Genomic DNA, 20136 nt, shown 5'->3' with positions numbered 1-20136 from the left:
AAGGCCCTGGAGTGGGTGATGGGGGTGCATCACTCAGATAGAGCACGGGGAGCCTGGGGGTGCCACGTCCTAGGGCCTCGCCTGGTGCAGCCTGGCTCAGCTGCTTCCCCTCTCTGGGCCTCAGTTTCCCCATCCCAAGGTAGGAGTGACAAGGCTTTCCCAGGCCTGTGGGGGCATGAGACATGGGGCTAAAGGACCTCACACTCTTTTTATATTTGATTTACCATGTTGTGTCAATCTCTGCTGTACAGCAAAATGACTCAGTTATACACATATCAATATTCCTTTTTTTAATATTCTTTTCTATTATGGTTTGTCACAGGATATTGAATATAGTTCCCTGTGCTCTACAGTAGGACCTTGTTGTTTATCCATCCTATGTATAATAGTTTACCTCTGCTAATCCCAAACTCCCAGTCCTTCCCTCCCCACCCCCTCCCCTTTGGCAACCACCAGTCTGCTCTCTATGTCTGAGTCTGTTTCTGTCTTGTAGATAGGTTCATTTGTGCCATATTTAGATTCCACATGTAAGTGGTATCATATGGTATTTGTCTTTCTCTTTCTGACTTACTTCACTTGGTGTGATAATCTCTAGTTGCATCCATGTTGCTGCAAATGGCCTTATTTCATTCTTTTTTATGGCTGAGTAGTATTCCATTGTATATATGCACAACATCTTCTTTATCCATTCTTCTGTCAATGGACATGTAGGTTGTTTTCATATCTTGGCTATTGTGAATAGTGCTGCTATGAACATAGGTGTGCATGTGTCTTTCTGAATTATAGTGTTGTCTGGGTATATGCCTAGGAGTGGGATTGCTGGATCATATGGCAACTCTAGTTCTAGTTTTCTGAGGAACCTCCATACTGTTCTCCATAGTGGCTGCACCAATTTACATTCCCACCAACAGTATAGGAGGGTTCCCTTTTCTCCACACCCTCTCCAGCATCTGTTATTTGTAGACTTTTTAATGATAGCCATTCTGACCAGTGTGAGGTGGTACTTCAATGCAGTTTTGATTTGCATTTCTCTAATAATTAGTGATGTTGAGCATCTTTTCATGTGTCTGTTGGCCGCCTCTATGCCTTCTTTGGAGAAATGTCTATTAATGTCTTCTGCCCATTTTTCAATTGGGTTGTTTTGTTATTGTGTTGAGTTGTATGAGCTGTTTGTATATTTTGGAGATTAAGCCCTTGTCTGTCACATCATTTGCAAATATTTTCTCCCATTCCCTAGGTTGTCTTTTTTTTGTTTTTGTTTTTAATGGTTTCCTTTGCTGTGCAAAAGCTTGATTAGGTCCCATTTGTTTATTTTTGCTTTTATTTCTATTGCCTTGGGAGACTGACCTAGGATAACATTGGTACTATTTATGTCAGAGAATGTTTTGCCTATGTTCTCTTCTTGGAGTTTTATGGTGTCATGTGTTATGTTTGAGTCTTTAAGCCATTTTGAGTTTATTGTTGTGTATGCTATGAGGGTGTGTTCTACTTCATTGATTTACATGCAGCTGTCCAACTTTCCCAGCACCACTTTCTGAAGAGACTGTCTTTTCCCCATTTTATATTCTTGCCTCCTTTGTCAAAGATTAATTGACTGTAGGTGTGTGGGTTTATTTCTGGGCTCTCTATTCTGTTCCATTGATCCGTATGTATGTTTTTGTACCAGTACGATGCTGTTTTGATTACGGTAGCTTTGTAGTATTGTCTGAAGTCTGGGAGAGTTATGCCTCCTGCTTTGCTTTTTTTCCTCAGGATTGCTTTGGCAATTCTGGGTCTTTTATGGTTCCATATAAATTTTTTGATTATTTGTTCTAGTTCTGTGAAAAATGTCTTGGGTATTTTGATGGGGATCATATTAAATCTGTCGATTGCTTTGGGTAGTATTGTCGTTTTAACAATATTAATTCTTCCAATCCAAGAGCATGGGATATCTTTCCATTTCTTTGAATCCTCTTTAATTTCCTTTATTAATGTTTCATAGTTTTCAGTGTATAAGTCTTTCACCTCCTTGGTCAGGTTTATTCCTAGGTATTTTATTTTTTCTGGTGCTGTTTTAAAAGGTATTCTTTTTTTACATTCCCTTTCTGATATATCATTGTTAGTGTAAAGAAATGCAACCGATTTTTGAATGTTTATCCTGTATCCTGCTACTTTGCTGAACTCATTTATTAGATCTAGTGGTTTTTGCATGGAGTCCTTAGGATTTTCTATATATAGTATCACGTTTTTGCATAGAGTGACAAATTTACCTCTTCAGGGCCTCACAGGAGAGAGACACGGTGCAGCGGGGACTTCCCCCTGCTTCCCTGAAGACCTTGAGAGAGGTGAGCTGGAGGTGGGCTAGGGGCTTGGAGGCAGCCAGGACAAGGGCAGCTTCTCAAAAATGCTCAGGGCCCTGGGGTGCCCCCAGCATGGCCCCCAGGCAGCAAAAAAACACCCTGGTCTCAGCATCCATGAAGCTGTCTCACGGAACCTGGGAAGGAGAAGGTGGTCCCCTTACCCCCTGCCTCGCCCTGCACAAGACCCTATGAACTCAATCACTCCCAGGGGAGGGCGGGGAACTCCTAAGCCTGATGTTTCATTTCCTGCCAGCTTGGCAGAGCAGAAACTCAAAGTAGAAATTATATTTGTTTATATTATACTGATTTATAGAATAAGAATACTATAATTCCGAATATAAAGAATATCTTATGCTTAAATTGGTTTAGAGAATAACAATATTTACTGTTAAGCACTTCCTATATGCCTGCTAGGCATTAATTTCACTAAACTCTAAGCGCTTTATATATATAAACTCCTTCATCGTTCCCGGCCACTCTATGAGGTCCCTGTTACCATTGTCCCCATTTTGTGGAGAAGGAAACCGAAGCACAGAGAGATTAAGAAACTTTCAGCAGAGCCCAGATTTGGACCCAGGCAGCCTGGCTCCAGAGCTGAAACTCTTCTCCCATCCTGAGGTTGGTGACCAATATACGTAGAGGCCTCTGTCAAAATGAAACCTTGGGGGCTTCCCTGGTGGCGCAGTGGTTGAGAGTCCGCCTGCCGAGGCAGGGGACACGGGTTCGTGCCCCAATCCGGGAAGATCCCACATGCCGCGGAGCGGCTGGGCCCGTGAGCCATGGCCGCTGAGCCTGCGCAACCGGAGCCTGTGCTCCGCAACGGGAGAGGCCACAGCAGTGAGAGGCCCGCATACCGCAAAAAAAAAAATTAAAAAATTAAAAAATTAAAAAAAAAGAAACCTCGGCTGAGAGGTGCCAAGCAGCACCACTGAAATGGGAATAATGTTCTCACTACATGCTGTCACCGCCTTGTCTGCAGCATCTAAGATCATCGTGTGTCCTACTGTTTAGATTGGGCGTAGGTAGAAACCATATATGAGACCCGCAAACTATCACCGAAGGACCATGCTCTTGATCCTAGATAGTAAATGTTTTAGAACCAAGTCTGGGGAAGAAGGCCTTGATTTACATCTCTCTATTCATCTGTGTTGTAAATTCGACCACTACCGTGGCCAATACCAAGCCTTATAGAAATCCCTGTTTTTTAAATCTTTTAATTATCTGAAAGATTTTTTTGACTGACAATATTTTCTATTTCTCTACTTGTTTTATTTTTAATGGCTAATAGAGTCATTTTATAAATAGTCTGTATTAATGACTATTTAAACAGTGCTGCAGTAAACATCCTTGCCTATTCATCAGTAAATAAAATAAAATCATCATGTGTCAATGACAGCCGGTTCCACCCACTGTCCCAATGTGCCACTGGGACTATTTCTCAAAGTGTGGGGCTCCCAGGGACCAGAGAAGGCACACGATGACTTTAGATGGCATAGCCAAGGCAAAGGATGACAGAACGGAACCATTTCTCCCTGTCCGGTTCTGTCTGGATCCTGAGAAGGCAGAGAGAAAGCCTCAGGTTAGTGCTGCTATGGCCTTAACACCTCTCTGACACGTCTGAATCCCCCTTTGCAGCTGGGAGAGCAGACTCAGCTATGAGCCTTCAGCAGGCCACGTACCTCACTAGAAACTACCGACTCTGCATTGTTCTCCATACCTTTGTGGTTATTTCTGTTTATGCCTTCTCTATATTTAGGGCAGGCCATGCTGGTTTTCCATTTGAATTATAATGTAAAGCTTCCTGTTTAAATACACTCAATTAAATGAAAAAAGTGAATCCACTGAAAGAAAGATGGTAAGTAAATAAACGCAGAGTTGGTACAGAGTGCACAAAACTCGAGCCGCGATATAAGGGTAGAGGGCGTGGAAGACCCTTTGGAGTGAGGAGATTTAGGCCCTACCCGGAACACTGAGCCTGGCGTGTCATCCCCTGTCATGGGGTTGATCACGTGCCACCTTGCCCCAACTCTGTGCCCACCCCAGGCCAGGAGGAGGGAGAGGACGAGAGTGGATCTCTTCTTGTGAAATGTTCAGCTCGACCTGCCTGTGAATCTCAGAGGCAAACTTGCCCAGTGTAATCCAAAAACAAAGAAACAAATTAAAGGGAAAATGGCAGGTCTGGTTTGAGTCAAGGCAGAAAGTGACAGGGGTTAGCCCAGAGGCACCAGTATGTCCCCCAGCACTTTCCGAAGGCCACTGCGGGGATCTTGTCACAATTAAATGGATCCAGACAGGCTCTCTCTCTGCACTAGCCCCTGAGGACGCCTCCTCTGGGTCTGCCTGTCAGCACCTGGGGGCCTCCCCTTTCCTGAAAGGGAATTTGCTGAGCAGATAACAACAGTCCTCAGAAAGTCTAGCTCCCAGCCAACTCTCAAGGTCGGTAGATTCTGTCTGCAACGGACCTCCACATTCCTCTTCTGGTTCATTCCCCTCTGATTATTCTCTTCCCCCACCCAGCTCCCTGCCCCAAGCCTCTTGGCCTGGAGATCTGAGTGACTTGTTTAAACTCGGGTATGAGTGACTACCTGTATAAAAATTGATGATCTGCAAAAAGCCGTGTTTAACCCAAAGAAATGAATTGCTCATTGTGGAATTTTAGGCACAGAGAGAAGGGGACTAATACCCTTCAAGTCACCACAAAGCAAGATGAAGGCACTGGTCAGCAAAGGAAGAAGGGGTGGTGTTCCATGAGCCCAAATAGTGGTCCCACGCCAAGACCATGGCACCCATGCAGGAAACAGCCCAAGCCATGCAGAAGCACACCACAGACACCAGCGCGCTGGGTGGTCAATTTCACGCTACCTAGGCGACCGATGGAGCTCCTGGTCTCCTTGGCGAAGCTGGAGTTGGACAAGGCTGTCCTCCGGGAGATGAGGACAGGGGTGCGGGTGATCGGGGGGTGGTGGCTGGGCACATTGGGGAGGTGCTCCACCAGGTTTGGGGGAGTAAGCCCAGGGGTCACTTGGCCAGGTGGCTGGTCCTGGACCAGGCGATTCAGCTCCACGTCCCGGCCTGGTTTAGCCTTGGTGCTAGGGGCAGGGGATCTCAGGCAGAGGCGGGACCCTGGGGACTGCAATGAGGAGCACAGAGTTGGGAGAGGCAGGGTAGGTGGGGCTCTTCCCCACCAGCGCCACCACGGACCAGCCCGGTGCCCACCTGCGCTCGCAGCAGCTGCACCCAAAGTCTGGAGCGTCACCCTTGTCCCTGGAGTTCAGTGTCAAGAGCATCACCAGTCATGTGGCTCGTCCACCCAACAGCTCTGAGAGCCAGCCCTGAGCGCCCCAGTTCTGGAGCTTTCTCTGCTAACCAACCATCGTAGCATTTCATACTTTAGACTCAAAGAAATTAGAATCAGAGAACCCAGAACCCCTCAGGCTTAGGCTCACAGACTCAAACGTTCTTAGCCTGGTAGGATTTTCCATCCCAAAGAAATCCTGGAGCTCAATTAATTTCACTTCCAACCAGAAGCAATAACTTTTCCTAGGTCCCTGTTTCCCCAAATGGGCTGCCTATTGGAATCGCCTGGGGAGGTCTGGAAATGCCTGATGCGTGGGCCCATCCCCAGAGATTCTGATTTAATGGTCTGGGGTGAGGACTGGCCCCAAGATTTTTTTTTTTTTTTTTTTTTTTGCGGTACTCGGGCCTCTCGCTGTTGTGGCCACTCCCGTCGCTGAGCACAGGCTCCGGACGCACAGGCTCAGCGGCCATGGCTCATGGGCCCAGCCGCTCCACGGCATGTGGGATCTTCCCGGACCGGGGCACGAACCCGTGTCCCCTGCATCGGCAGGCGGACTCTCAACCACTGCGCCACCAGGGAAGCCCTGGCCCCAAGATTTTTAAATCTCCCCAGATGATTCCAATGTGCAGTCATGATTGAGAACAAGGGCTCAAGGCCATTGCCTCTCAAACACAAATGTGCAGAGAAATCACCAGGGATCTTTTTAACAGTGCAGATTCTGGTTCAGCAGGTCTGGGATGGGGCCTGGGATTCTGCATTTCTAACCAGCTCCCAGGTGACACCAAAGCTGCTGGTTCAAGAGCCATACTTTCGAGTGGCGGCAGACAAAGGGCTGTGTTTCAGTGTTTCTCAAAGTGTGGTTCCCAGGCCACCTGCTTCCAAATGACCTGGGGAAGGGGGTGGAACCAGCCCCACGGAACCTGAGTCTGCCACCGGGTGATCCTGGTCTTGTTCATCCGTGTGGGGTGCAGACTTAGTAGGTTTCTGGCAGATTTGGGTTAAAGTTAACAGAGGATTTTTTCAAAGATCAGGTGGGGGGCAGGCTCAGGACACCTGGGGTTAAGACACGCGGGCCCAGTCCCATTTCCACCAATGGCTGCCTGGGACACAAACGTCATTGTCGTGGTCCCCATTATGGTCTCTTCTTTCAGTTCCAGTGATGCATTGTCACCCCCACTCTGCCCAACAACCCCGTGCGGCAGGTACTGTTACAGCCTCTTTCTTGAGTAGGGAGCCACAGTTAAGAGAGGCCACAGAAGAGTGAGGAAGAGGGAGGAGCCGACAGTGAAATGCAGGTCTGTGTCCTTGACCACTGAGCCAAATGCTGCCCACGTGGAGCCTCAGTTTTCTCATCTGTAAAATGGTCTGTCTGCCTCAAAGGGCAGGTGGAGCACCACCCGTGTCTTGAGGCCTGTGGAAGTTTGCGAGGCCAGGGCTCAGTGTCCAGACATCCTCACTCCCCTAGGCTCTGTCCCCGCCATCCCTGAAGTTCTCAGGATTAGGGGTGGGAGTGACAAATAATCAGATCGTGCTGGGATCTTAGCAGTAAGGAAGAGCTCAGAGGACGCAGAGTCGAGGACACAGCCTTAGCGAGCTCTGGCCCCAGTTTTCACTCAGGTACGTTACATTTGAGCCAAATGCTCGCTGGGCAGTAACCTAGAGAGCTGTGTCCCCAGTGAGGGGGTTGGCAGGAGGGGCTGGCTGGGAGTGTGATTTCCCCAGGCCTCTTGGGGTCCGGGGGCGGGGGCCTCAGTGCAATTGCCCTGGGGCCTTTGAAATACATCATCAGGCTCTGACAAAGTGGCCCTAAGATGCACAGAATGGGTTTTGCCTGAGGATGGGATGGGGCAGGGGGACGAGTTGAGAGGGACAGGAGGAGGGTTTGCCCCTGTACCCTGGCTGCCCCCAGCCTGAAAGCATCCTGGACATTCTTATGCAACCCCACCACACGCCTACCTCCTGAGCTGGCGGCCACGGCCTCCTCCTGCAGCTCCTGCAAAAGATAAAGAGGAAACCGAAGCTGTGACCATCAAGCCCTGTCCTAGCCCTAGTCCAGCCCAGCCCCTGTGGGGGGATCTACCCTCAGGATGGGCCCCAAGACTAGCCCGTTTGGTCATACCCTCCCACTCACCTTCTGGGGCGTCCAGTGCACATAGGAGCCCCAGGCCCCAACACCTGGACCTGTCACATATAATGAGGGGAAACTCTCGGGCAGCCCTCTGCGCGTGGGGACAAAGCAACTGAAGCAGCCACCATGGCACTCTCCACCCAGCACCGCACTTCACAGCGTAGGACTGTATACAGCACTCCAGGGAAGGGTTTTTAGCCCCATTTTACAAAGGTGGCCAATGAGGCCCAGAGTGGGGAGGTGACTTGCCCAGGGTCACACAGCCACGTGAGGACTGGAGTCTAAGCCCACTGCTTCCCACTCATGGCCGTACCACCCGGGGCCCTTCCTGACACCATCTGACCCCTGCTACAAGCAGGGCCTCACAGCACGCACCACCCTGCTCACTTCTGTCCCGTGGGCATCTCATGAGCCAAACCCCGCCCCTGTAAGCAAAGGGGACAAGGCCCAGCGCCTTCCGCCGACTCCAGTCCAGGCCTCTGAGGTAGCCCGGCCGCCAGCCTGGTGCTGTTCCGTACCTGGTGCGAGGCGCTCTGGCGCTCGGCTCCACCTACTCCACTCTGGTCCTCGCCTCCCTGCGCCACCAGACAGCTATCCAGCAGGACACTGTGACTGCGAGGGGGCAGAGGGAAGGGCTGGGGTTAGGGGTGTTAAATGTTTCCTGAACTGTGCTGAGTGCCAGGCTCTGTGCCAGGAGCTGGGGCACAAAGACGCCTAAGGATAGGTCCTCGCCCTCTTGAAGCTCCCAGCACAGGCAGGTGGCAGATCTCACATCCTGCTAACAAGTTCCCAGTCTGAGTCACACCTCTGGAGCAAGTAGCTATGAAGGGCACAGCACAATTCTGCCTAGGAAGGAGGGCTTCCCAGAGGAGGTGGCCTGTGAGCTGGGCATAGGTAGGGAATAGTGTCCAGGAAAGGGGAACAGCAAGTTCAAAGAAAATCACGGAGGACGCTTTTGAGGAGCTGTCCTTTAGGGGCTGACCAAAGGGCGTTGTAGAGTGTTCAAAATCTATGCCCAGCATTTCCCCTCTGAGAGTCTCCAGGCAACCTTGTGGATATAGGCAGAGCAGGGAGTATGAGAAAGGTGAGGCACAGAGAGGTCAAGTGGCCTGGCCAAAATCACACAGCAAATTGCCCCACATCACACAAACCTTGGACACAGACCCTGGTTTTTTCCATGCCATGAGATCAGAGCCACACTGCAACTGCTGAAGGTTTCAGCGGTCCCTGGCCCAGGCAGAGGCATACATGAGTGACGGGGGCCGGGGTGAGACTACAGGAAGGAGAGAAGAACCTGTGCCCATCTGAGTCAGCAACCCCACTCTGCTTGGAATGGGAGTCCCGTGGCCAGATCTGCTGAATTTCAAGAGGAGCCTGAACTACACATTTTAAAGGGGGGACCTCCCCATCTCTAGATGCTGATAATTAATCCAAATGAATAGATCTATATTAACATCTGTATTATCTATATTAATATCTATATTAATATGTCAATATCCAAAAGAGCCTGTCTCCAGACTAAATTGGGCCCTGAGATGCCTGTGTGCAATCTCTGGGTTAAAATGATGACTTGGGACCAAGGGCTAATGTGATTTCTGGGGTTAGAATTAGATTCTGCTTCCTAACGGCCTCACCCCATGCCATGGACCACTGTTGCCAAGGGGCTCATGGAGGATGCCCTTTGGCATCCGCTGCCCAGAAAACCTGAATTCCCCATCCTTTACCCAGAGGGCCAAGTCTCAGCCCTCCTGAGGTGGGTGAGGAGATGGGGATGGAATTACAGCCCAGTCGGTTTGGAGCCAGCAGCCTGGGAGCAGGAATCAGCCAGCAATCATATTGTCACAGCAGCTCCCAAGGGCTGTGTGCCAGGCGCCGGGCCAAGCACATGGAACGCACAGTGTCTCACCAAATCCTCACCCAGATAAACCCGAGAGCCCCGCTATGACGGATCCTATTTGAGCTCAGAAATCGGAGGCTCAGAGAGGTCAGATGGCCTGTCCGAGGTCACACAGCCTGTACCAGGTGAACCTGGATAAAAGATGGGTGTCTCTGACTCTAGCACCAAGTCTTTAATTCTCCACTGCCTGCCTCTGAGTGTCTGCACAGCCCCAGGTGACGTGGAGGAGTGAGGCGAGTGTTTGGAGGATTCAAGCACCTAACTCACTTTATTTCTCTCCATTGCATATGTATTTCCATTGTGAGGGGCCTGAAGTGTCAGTCACACTCTCTACCCTGCCCAGGAAGACACAGCTTTTCTTAAAGAAAAGGGCATATTATGACTTCCACAGGGCCTGGGCACTTCAGCCTTCACGGGCCCCTTCCTCCATAAATATATTTTTAAAATTCCATTTTGTGACTGCATTCATATGAAGATTAATATGTTAATATTATATATTAAAATATTCTCTTCCAACTAAAAGTTCATTTTTTGGTCTGATTTTGAAAGAAATTAAAATGTTCTTGGGGGCCTCTCAAAGTATTACAGGAACCGTGCCTTCCACACCTGACAGAGAAGTCGGCCCTTCCTGGAAGGGTGGGATGGGCTTGTGATGCGAGGGGCAGACTGGGTTCTCCTTCCCTGGAACAGATGCAGGGGCCTCCTCGGTTCTCAGAGTGCAAAGGCCCAGGAAATGAACTTCCCACAGTCCCAGTCAGAGGCTTCCTGGCGTCTTGCTCATTCTAGAATCCGGCCTGGAAAGCAAGTCCCTGGGAAGCCTCCGTTTGCTTATCTGTCAAATGGGTAGGACTCATCCAGCCTGTACTGCACAGACTGGCTTATTTGAATGAGGTCAGAAGGGCCAGTGAGAAGCTCATGGAAAAGTCAAAAAACCTCCCCATGTCCGGTGTCATCTAGGTTCTCCGTCTCTAAACACTGGTAAGCAGCTTTCCTTGTCTGTAGTACTAGGTGTCCGCTTAGGAGCCCAGCCTGACCTGGGACAGAATCCCAGCTCTGTGCTTGCTGGCAGGACACCCGTGGATGTGTGGGCTGTTATCTCTGAGCCTCAGTTCTCTCATCTGTGAAATGGGATTAGCAGTAGGAGCCTTAGCACCACGTCTGGCACGGAAAACAAGTGCTAATCAGGTGACAGCTGTTTTTATGACTGTTCTTGTCATTATTATTATGAATCCCAGAGGAGGCGGCCTTCTGCAGGTCTGTGAACCACCCACAGAGATTGCGGAACATTTTGCACAAACATCTCCAGCTACGGAGACACGTAACAAGCCTTACGGTGGGCCTGTCAGCCCCACCAGGGGCTGTTTGGGGACCCATGTACCCCCAAATCATGTTGCCCCTGGTTGGCAGGTTGCCTGGTGCCTGCTGAGGCCCCCTCTTGACCAGCCCAGATGCAGCGGGCCATCAACTTCTGAAAAGTTCCCAAGTTCCAGGGATTTCCAAGTAGAGGATCAGACAGACTGGCTGAGGCGGGCATCCCAGAGGTCCTGGCTCTCCGAGTTAAAGGTGTGGGGAGTAGCCGCAACGGCCAGCCCACTGTCCTCCCCCAAGTCACAAAACAGGCTGTGCCCCCAAGTTAAGGTCCTCACTGTTGCCTTCAGCAGACTCGTCACCCGGTCCCCCAGCCCCGAAAGAAGGAAGGAGGGGAGCCCTTAGGGAGAAGCAGCCACCTACTTGGGTCTCTCTGTCTCTGCTGACAAGGACGCCCGTGGTGCAGGAGTTCAGCTGGGGGCGATGACATTCATTCCAAGCCCCAGGTCGGTGCATGCCAGAGGAGGATTGGGGGAGCCCGAGCCCGGCCCCAAGCCCGTGAGGCCAGCTCTGGAGCCGGTGTGGCTCGGGTGGCAGATGAGCCACCAATCCTTCCTGCTTCTAATCAGATTGAGGGAATGTGCGGGGGAACTCTGCGGAAATGGCCCCAGGGAGGCCAGGTGGGGCCCAAAAGGCTTCCGTTGCTATGAAAAGCTGAGCTGCTGCCAACAGAGACCAGGTCGCTAGGCGACCATCTGCCCGTTACCAGGGCTTGCGCGTTGTCGTCAGTAACCCCTGTGCCTCCGCAAAGCTGGCAAAAGCATCCTTCCCCAGCCAGTGACAGCCCAGCCCACCTGTCCCACGCCTGACACCCTCTGGCCTTGGCCCTGGGATCACTGGCTCTGTCACCACAGGGCCCTTGTCCCTACCTGGGGCCCCGGGCCCCAAAGTGCCCTGAGTTTGAAGCTCTGGGTGAACATTGTATGAGCCTGTGTGTGCCTGCAGTGTTTGTAGGTAACTGTATGTATGCACTTGTGTCTAGTGTGGATAAGTGCAAGTGTGTACACGTGTGCCTGTGTGTGTTGCTTGTGCATGTATCAGGCCGTGTAAGTGCCCTGCCTACACATAAGTGTGCACATAACCCAGCATGTGTGGCTGTGTTTGTGTGCAGGTGTGTATGTGCGGTGCAGATATGTGTGTCTGTGTGTACTGTGCAGAGAACACGTGTGTAGTTAGTGTGTGTGCCTGTGTGTGTGCACGTTGGCTCACTGGCTTTCAAGTGGTATTTTAGCTCAGGAGCTGTGACATATAAAGGGATTTGCAGACCTCTGTGTTGGGCCTACGGGTTTGGTGGCAGAACAGCTCAGAGCTCTGCAGTCTACACAGAGGCAGGTGAAAGCAGGGGGCAAACAGAACTGCACTAATGCAGCCAGGCAGCATCTAAGGTCTTCATTTAGGGGAGGGGCAGTTACCTGTTAATGAGAGGATCCTGGCTCTGGAGAGGCCTGGAGGGTAGAATTAGGACTGGGTTACAGAAGCCATAGTTTTGGCAGAAGAAATAATTTCCTAACTCAGAGGTGCATATGGATGAAATGGATGGCCTTTGAGAGGTTGTGAGCTCCCTGTCACTGGAGGCAATCAAGTAGCTGTGTGGCCTCCTGCTGAGGATAGAAAGATTATAGGTGAACTGGGCAAGCGTGGACTCAAAGTAGATGACACTAAGCAGGCTTCTAGCCCCCAAATCCTGTGTGGCCTCATGGTTTAACTCTTTCCTGACTGGGACTAAAAGTGACCCTCAGTAGGGATGAGAAGATGGGTGACTTTTGATGGAGCACTTACTCCACACCAGGTCCTACCGCATCCATTCTCACAGCCAGCCCTCTGACCACTCAGGAGGGGCTGTTATCAACCCCGTTTTAGAGATGTGGAGGCAGAAGCTCTGTGCCCACCTGCCACTTGCCCAGGTCACTCTGCTGAGAGAAGAAAAGCTTGTGCTCCCAACACTTGTGAAGATACCTCGCCTCAGGCCATGGCTAAAGGGGCAGGGAGGAAGTGTATGGGCCGGGGGTACCACAGAGGGCAGAGAATAATACAAGGGGGATGGAGCAAGGGGACAGGTTAAATCATCTGGCCCGATCTGTGGTACAACGGCCACCACGCTGCTCCTCCTGCCTCGGTCTCTGCACAGTGCAGCTGCCAGCCTGTCACTTCCCTGCTCACAAACCTTCCACGGCTCCCCACTGCTCCCGGGAAATCAAGTTCAAGGCCTTCACGATCTGGCCCCACCACCTCCGAAGGATCATCTCCCACCCCTTCCACGAGCTACACTGTCACTCTTCCTGGGACATGTGGGCTGCTCGCAAGGCAGCAGTTCACTCCCTCCTCCTTGAGACACTTTCCAACTGGGCCTCCAGGCCTCACACCCTTCTCATTTCCCTCACCCCCCATGGGCGCCTCCCCCTCCTTGGTCCTTTCTGGTTCCTCCCCATCTCCCTGACCTCTGATCTGGCATTTTGGCCTCTCCTCCATCTACACTCACTCCCCGGGCATCTCCTCCAACCCCACTTTCATTCCGTCTGTGAGATCAGACGCCCATCTTTACATCTCTGGTCCAGCCTCTCATCCCCTAACTCCACTCAGGCATCCAGCCATCTGCTCGTCACCTCCACGTGCATCCACCTCTCCCTCTGCCCTTCTGTCCAGCCCACGTTGCTCAGAATCACCTCCCTCTTAGTGGTTTCTTTTCTTATTATTCAAATATATTTGACATATAACATTTTATAAGGTGTACAACATGCTGACTGATACATTTGTATATTATGATACGGTTGCCATTGTAGCGATAATGACCATTCTATCACATCCCCTAATTACCATTTCTTTTTAGTGGTGGGAATAATTAAGATCTAGTTCTTGGCAAGCTTGATTGTAACTTTTAGCGTTTTCTGAGCTCCATCTTTAAGCTCTTACTGTAACTGAATTCTTTTGTGTGTTTTGATGTTGAAATTTTTATGGATGTGGATACAGGATCAACCATTATGGAAGATAGAGCAGAATCCAGGGCAGCCTTAAGGGGCATCAAAGGCAGCCACTGGGGACCGACTGTTGGGGAGGGTGTGAGGGACGGAGACAGCTCTGCGCCTCGGCTTTGTTAATCACACGGGAGAGCTGGGCGCCCACTGCGTGGGTCTGCGCATCCTTCCATGCATTCAACCAACACTGATTTGGTGCCTACTGTGCTAGGCACTGTTCTGGGCTCTGGAGACACGGCAGTGAAGGCAACAGACAAAAATCCCCACCCCGGGGCTTCCCAGGTGGCGCAGTGGTTAAGAGTCCGCCTGCCGATGCAGGGGACGCGGGTTTGTGCCCCGGTCCGGGAGGATCCCACATGCCGCGGAGCGGCTGGGCCCGTGAGCCATGGCCGCTGAGCCTGCGCGCGTCCGGAGCCTGTGCTCCGCAACGGGAGAGGCCACAACAGTGAGAGGCTCGCGTACCGCAAAAAAAAAAAATCCCCACCCCGTGGAGGTGCATTCTACCTCTGTACGTGTGAGTGTGGGTGGCGTGGAGGTGGTCGCTGAGTATTAGGTACTATGAATCTCAAGGTCATTATGAGCACAGTGGGGTCCCCCAGCACCGCCTCAGCCTTTCTGGTCAGTGTCCAGCGGAAGTGGGCACGGAAGAAAGGGAGGAGCTTCCGTGAGCGGCAGAAAGCACCCTGACCCCAGAAGCCCTGGCAGCCCCTCCCCGGGCCATCCCTCAGCCAGGGGCACGGGTCCTTACTCAGCTTCCTCCTCCTCTCCGTCCTCCTCCTCCTCGTCTTCTTTCTCCTCTTGAATCTGAGGCAGCTCCCTGAGTTGAGGTCAAAGGCAGGAGGTCAGGTCGCCTGTAGCTGTACCCCGAATCCACCTCCTGACCCCTATTTTCAGTACGATGGACTGTGACCCACCCCCCAGAGACCAGACCTTAATTTCCCACCCAAGACTTTACCTGGGGAGCCCTGCCTGAGCAGCCCCGGCTTCTCTCTAGCAACAGAGCTCCCTCACTGCATCAGGAGCTGGTCCCAGCACCCAGCTGTCCTGGTGCTGACCCTAGGTCAGCCTCTGATCCTCCCTGGACCTCAGTTTCCCCATCTTTGCAATGGAGGTCATAGGCCTGAGGACCTGAGGCCTCCTGGCTTGAGCAGCTATCACCCAGCTCACAGGTGGGAACTAAGATGGTTCAGCCCCTGTGGAGGGTGACCTAGACATCACTACCATGGTTACACATTCCCTTCCCCAAGGACCTTGCAACTCCCTTCTGGAAATGTGTCCCGCAGGGGGTACACACATGCATATGCAAGGACATGTGGACAAGAGTGCTTGTCGCAGAATTGTTTATAATAATAAAATTTTGGAATCAACCTAAAGGCCATCAAGGTTAAATACATTCTGGCATATCCATAGGATGGAATACTATGCAGTTGTAAAAAAAAAATGAGGATGATCTCCACGTACTAAATGTGAAAAGATCTTAAGGTACGCTGTTGAATGAATGTAGCAAGGTGCAGATAGGTCAGTGCATGTGATATGCTATCCTTTGTACAAAAAAATGAAGGGAATCCATGCTCATATATGCTCAGATGGGCCCTGGTAAGGTACAGAAGATGCTGGCAGCCACTGTGCCCGTGGGGAGAGGGATGCGTGTCTGGTGGGAGGGAAAGGGAGGAAGAGGCAGACTTGGTGCCTGCTCTATGCCCTTTTATACCTTTGGGATTCTGTACCGTGTGCCTGTTATCTTCCCAAGCACTGTTGTTTTTTAGGGCTTTCTCTGGCTCCCACCTGGGCATCTGCTCCACCTCCTCGCTCTCCTCTTCATCAGCTGGAGCTGCCTCTGAGCCCCGTGGGCTGCTGACCTCCTGGTACTCATACTCCTCCCAGTGAGGGTCAACATCTTCTAGGATGAGACTGGGCTCCTCTTGCTCTCCCGGGAGGATGCTGACTACAGGGGACACAGGGTGAGGGGGAGAGTGGGCCTGGGCCTCTCTCATCACCTTGGTCATCACCAGCTACACGCCAGCTCTCAGCCAAGCTGCAGAAAGGGCACCGCTATCAGTGGGACCGTTGACAACCAGGTCAGTGCTAAAGTGATGGGCGGAAGCCCCCCACGATCACTCATCCTGTCTCCCTCCATTAGTTTTCCCTCTCTTTTTCCCCTTGAGACAGAGCTTCAGTTACAGTTAGTCTTGTTTCTCACTGGAGCCTCCTTCTTGGAGGTTTGTGCAGAAGCAGAAACTATGCTTCCACCACAGTATTGCAGGTGATGCCAAGAGACCCAGGCTCGAAGTCCACCCTGCCACATCCAAGTGCAGTGGCCTGGGATGTCCCGAGGGATGCAGACAAAGCTTGCCCACCACCTGTTCTCTAGATGCCGCCCCCTGGTGACAGCGTACTACATGCCCATCATCTCAGAACCTCCTTCCGGGAGTCTAGGAAGACTTCCTCCTGGACTAGAGGCTCCAACCTCCAAGGGAACTGAACTTGACTTTCTCGTGGAGGTGGTCTCACTTTCAACCTTTCTCCACGTACCCTGGTCCCTGGCAATGAAAACACTGTGGGGCTGTGACCTTGGCAGAAGTGGGTGCAGGGGAGTCTCATCAGGAGCCTTAAGCCCACCCCAAGACAGGAGAAAGGTGGAGATTGCCTGGTAGCAGGGGTTCCCAAAAAGCTCCAGCAGTCTTGGTGGCCTTCAGGCCAGGCATGAGTTACTAACGGCGACTTTAAATGGAAGCTAGCCTCAAGTCTCATCCTTTGACTTTGGAAGTTATTGTTCATGGTGTAGACTAATAATATTAATAATAGTAATGGTAATAATAACAACACCAGCTACATTTATTGAGCATTTACTATATGCCAGGCCCTGTGCTAAGTGATTTACATGGACTAACTCAATCAGTCCTCACATCAGCCTTTTGAAGTGGGAATAACTATTACCCTCATTTTATTTTCCCTCTTTTATATCTTATTCCCCATTTTACAGGTGAGCACGCTGAGATGCAGGTTAATACCTTCTTTTACGGGGTTCTCCCCACGTGCCAGGCATGAGGCTGTCTGCTTTCCAAGAGTCACCTCACTCCCCACTCCTGCCTCCTGGCTTCCAGGTACCGATGTCATCCAGCCTCACAGAGGACGCTACTGCCTGGCCTCCAGAGGAGCCTCCCACATGCTTCCTGAACTACGGTCCTGGCTCCCCCATCCCTACAAGCAGCCCTGGGGTTTGACCAGGGAGGATCCTCCAACTGTGGCCCTGAATCCATTGGTGGGACATACATGTCATAGGTGTGTGTCGTTCTATGTTGCCACCCAGTAATGTTGCAGTGTCTTCATCCTGATCAGCCGCTGAGGGTTCAGGTTCCTGCCTGACATCCAGGTGACATCCAGGGGACAGAATATCCCCTGGCCTGTGAGCTCACGAGCTTCCACGGCAACGTTGCCGGGTAAGAACACTACTCTCCTCCATTTTATCGACCAGAGAGGATGAGTGACTGGTCCAAGGCCACACAGGATGCTGGAAGCAGTGCCAGGTCCCCTGACTCATTGCCCTGGTGCCATCCCAAGTGACAAACACGCCCCAGGAGCGCCTCCGTGCCATTGGCGGCCACTGCATAATGGGCGCTGGAGGCTGTCCTTACTTGCATCCTTGCTTTCCCTTGCGTTAACCCTTTCTTTTTAGGTACTAATTAGCGAGTGGGCATTTTAGAAACACTTCCTCCTTTCATCTTTGTGCCACGCCTGTCCCCATTTTACAGCCAAAGAAGAGGATGGTGCCGGAGGGTACGAGCCAGGAAGGGCAGGCAGGGGATACCAATCCCTGGGCAGGGCCCTTCCTCCCGTGGAGCTCCCAGCCCTCTCTGCGGGCATTTGATTCACAGCTCTCCCGGCTTTTCCAGGGTCCACCCAGGTCACAGATGGGGCTACGATGCACCACAGGTGCTCAAACTCACATGGAAACTGCTGTTCCGTCCAGGGCTTAAACTTCCCCCTGGAGCCCCTCACGGGCACAGCATCCTCTCTGCCTGCCTGGCATGGCCCTCAGGGCAGCTGAATAGGGCTCTGACCCCAGCAGTGCAGACCAATAGCCCCATATGGGGAGGAAGCTGCTGTTTCTAGGAGCAGCAGGCAGGAAACCCAGGAGCATGGATTCTAGGCCAAGGCCCCCGCCCGGTCCCTGGGCTGCTGGCAAAGCCCAGGCCTTGACTCGAAACCCCCATCCTCCCTGGCAGGCCTAGGTCGTGATACCCACTCCCTCTGCCTCTCCCCGGTCCAGAACCACATCTTCTCCCATCTGACCCCCAAAGCACTAACTTCTCACTAACTGGTATTTCTCAAATCATGGTCCTTGCCGCTACCCCATCATCAGAATCATCTGGGGAGGTGGGTGCTTCTTGAAAATGCAGATTATCAGGCTCCCACACTCTTCAAATTGAAAGGTCTGGGCATGGGACATCCTTCACAGCTCCCCCCAGATGTGGCCTCAAGTTCAAGAACCCTTGTGTCCATTGCGTTCTCTGCCTCCAATGCTTGCTCAGCCAGGGAGTAATCTTGGTCAAGTCACTGCCCTGCTCAACCACCTTCAATGGCTCCCCACTGCCTACAGCCTCGTCCCCCAACATCAGGCCCCAACTCTTCTAGTTTTACCTTCTGCCTCAAGGACTCTGGGCTCCAGATTAGCTGCAGTGCCCACACTCTCACCTCCTGGCACATGTTCATTTTATCACGTCTACCAGCTTGCCCTCCCCTCCCTGCCAGTTTGAGACCTCAGGGGTCTCAAACTCCAAGGCCTATGTAGCCAGGGAGATGGTGCATGTGGGTAAAGCGGAGGGTGCCACCTGCCCTCAGGTGGCAGCTGCCGCTCAGACCGTCCTCACAAGCACAGCGCGGGACCATTACAGCTCGATCTTCCCAGTTTTCAAGAGAAGCCAGATTTTTCTATGCAAAGCCACCTGATTTTTAAATGTTGACAACTAATTCTAATTTTTAAAATCACGCCTTGCCCCAAATGAAGACATCTGTGGAGCCAGCTGGGACCCAGGGCAGCTGGCTCAGGACCCCTGGCTAACTCCTTCCGGCAACCCCAATACCACGGGCCGTATGAATCCACCCACTTCTCAGACCTAGGTTCTCACTTTAGCCTTATCTGAAGCAATCATGTCATGCGATCACAGGTTTGATGCGCTACCGTATGCTTTTTAATGTCAAGTAAAGCACGTGCCGCTGTCCACTGGTAGTCCCCGACTCTTGGAGGTGGAGAACATAGCCGAGCCTAAGGAGATCCTCTTTGGGGAAAAACTGTGTCCCGGGGGGGCGCTGAGTGTGCCAGGCACCATGCTGAGGCTGCGCCCGCGGGCTTTCCCGCAGCCTCTGGTGGGAAGTCCTCCTGCTGTCTAGCCTAAATCCCACAGGCTGCCCTTGGTTGGCCTTCCCCTTGCTCTGGTGGAGAGGGGCCAACTTGGTCTCCGAGAGGCAGTTCTGGGACTGGATCCCCCTCACCCTGCCTGGGATTGGGGGCGGGAAGCAGGGGGTTCAAGGAGGGTAGGGGGGTCAATGTCCACCTCATCCCCCTGCCCTGCAGGTCTTCTCTTCAGGGAACCCTTCTTTCCTTCCATCCGTCTGTCCATTTGTCCATCTGCGCTCTCCCAGGCTCCCCTCCCTTTTGTTTCAGAGGCCTCCAGCTGCAGCCACCCCTGAAACAAAGGAGAAGAGAGAAGGGTGGGTGGCGGGGTGGACAGGCGGAGGGAATGAATGAGCGAAACGATGGGGAGACTGGAGGACGGAGTGGGGGCGGGATACTCATCCCTCACCCCTCAGGGTCACCCTTGTGGTGGGTTGAATAGTGTCCCCCCAAAAAACGTATATCCAAGTCCTATCCTCTGTTACGTGTGTGACCTTATTTGGAAATAGGGTCTCTGCAGATGTCACTAGTTAAAGATCTCAAGATGAGGTCATGCTGGATTTAGGTTGGGCCCTAATCCAATGACTGGTGTCCTTATAGAAGACAGGAGAGGGAGACTTGGCACACGCAGAGGAAGAGGCAGAGATTGGAGGGCAGCTAGATGCCACAGCGCACCAAGGATGGCCAGCAGCCACCAGAGCCAGGAGAGAGACCAGGCACGGTCTCCCACTCAGAGCCC

The 20136-nt window shown here is 52.0% G+C and overlaps 1 protein-coding gene across 1 annotated transcript in view; it reads right to left on the bottom strand.

Annotated features, from left to right (window-relative positions):
- The window catches only part of CNGB1 (cyclic nucleotide gated channel subunit beta 1), a gene marked incomplete at its 3' end in the record, with an annotated part of 64110 nt that overhangs the window by 35631 nt on the left and 8343 nt on the right, over positions 1–20136 (bottom strand). Inside the window, exons 10-14 of the mRNA XM_027119932.1 lie at positions 15788–15947; positions 14751–14819; positions 12443–12475; positions 8284–8377; positions 7594–7630 (exon numbers count right to left, since the gene is read on the bottom strand). Coding sequence (XP_026975733.1) covers positions 7594–7630; positions 8284–8377; positions 12443–12475; positions 14751–14819; positions 15788–15947 — 393 coding nt within the window. The remainder of the gene's footprint in view (positions 1–7593; positions 7631–8283; positions 8378–12442; positions 12476–14750; positions 14820–15787; positions 15948–20136) is intronic.

The sequence above is a fragment of the Aethalodelphis obliquidens genome, unplaced genomic scaffold (assembly GCF_003676395.1).
Source record: "Aethalodelphis obliquidens isolate GAN/ISIS:26980383/991018 unplaced genomic scaffold, ASM367639v1 scaffold20, whole genome shotgun sequence".
Taxonomy (NCBI): domain Eukaryota; kingdom Metazoa; phylum Chordata; class Mammalia; order Artiodactyla; family Delphinidae; genus Aethalodelphis; species Aethalodelphis obliquidens.
Note: the sequence above shows the minus strand (reverse complement) of the source record. Positions and strands in the feature narration are given on the sequence as shown.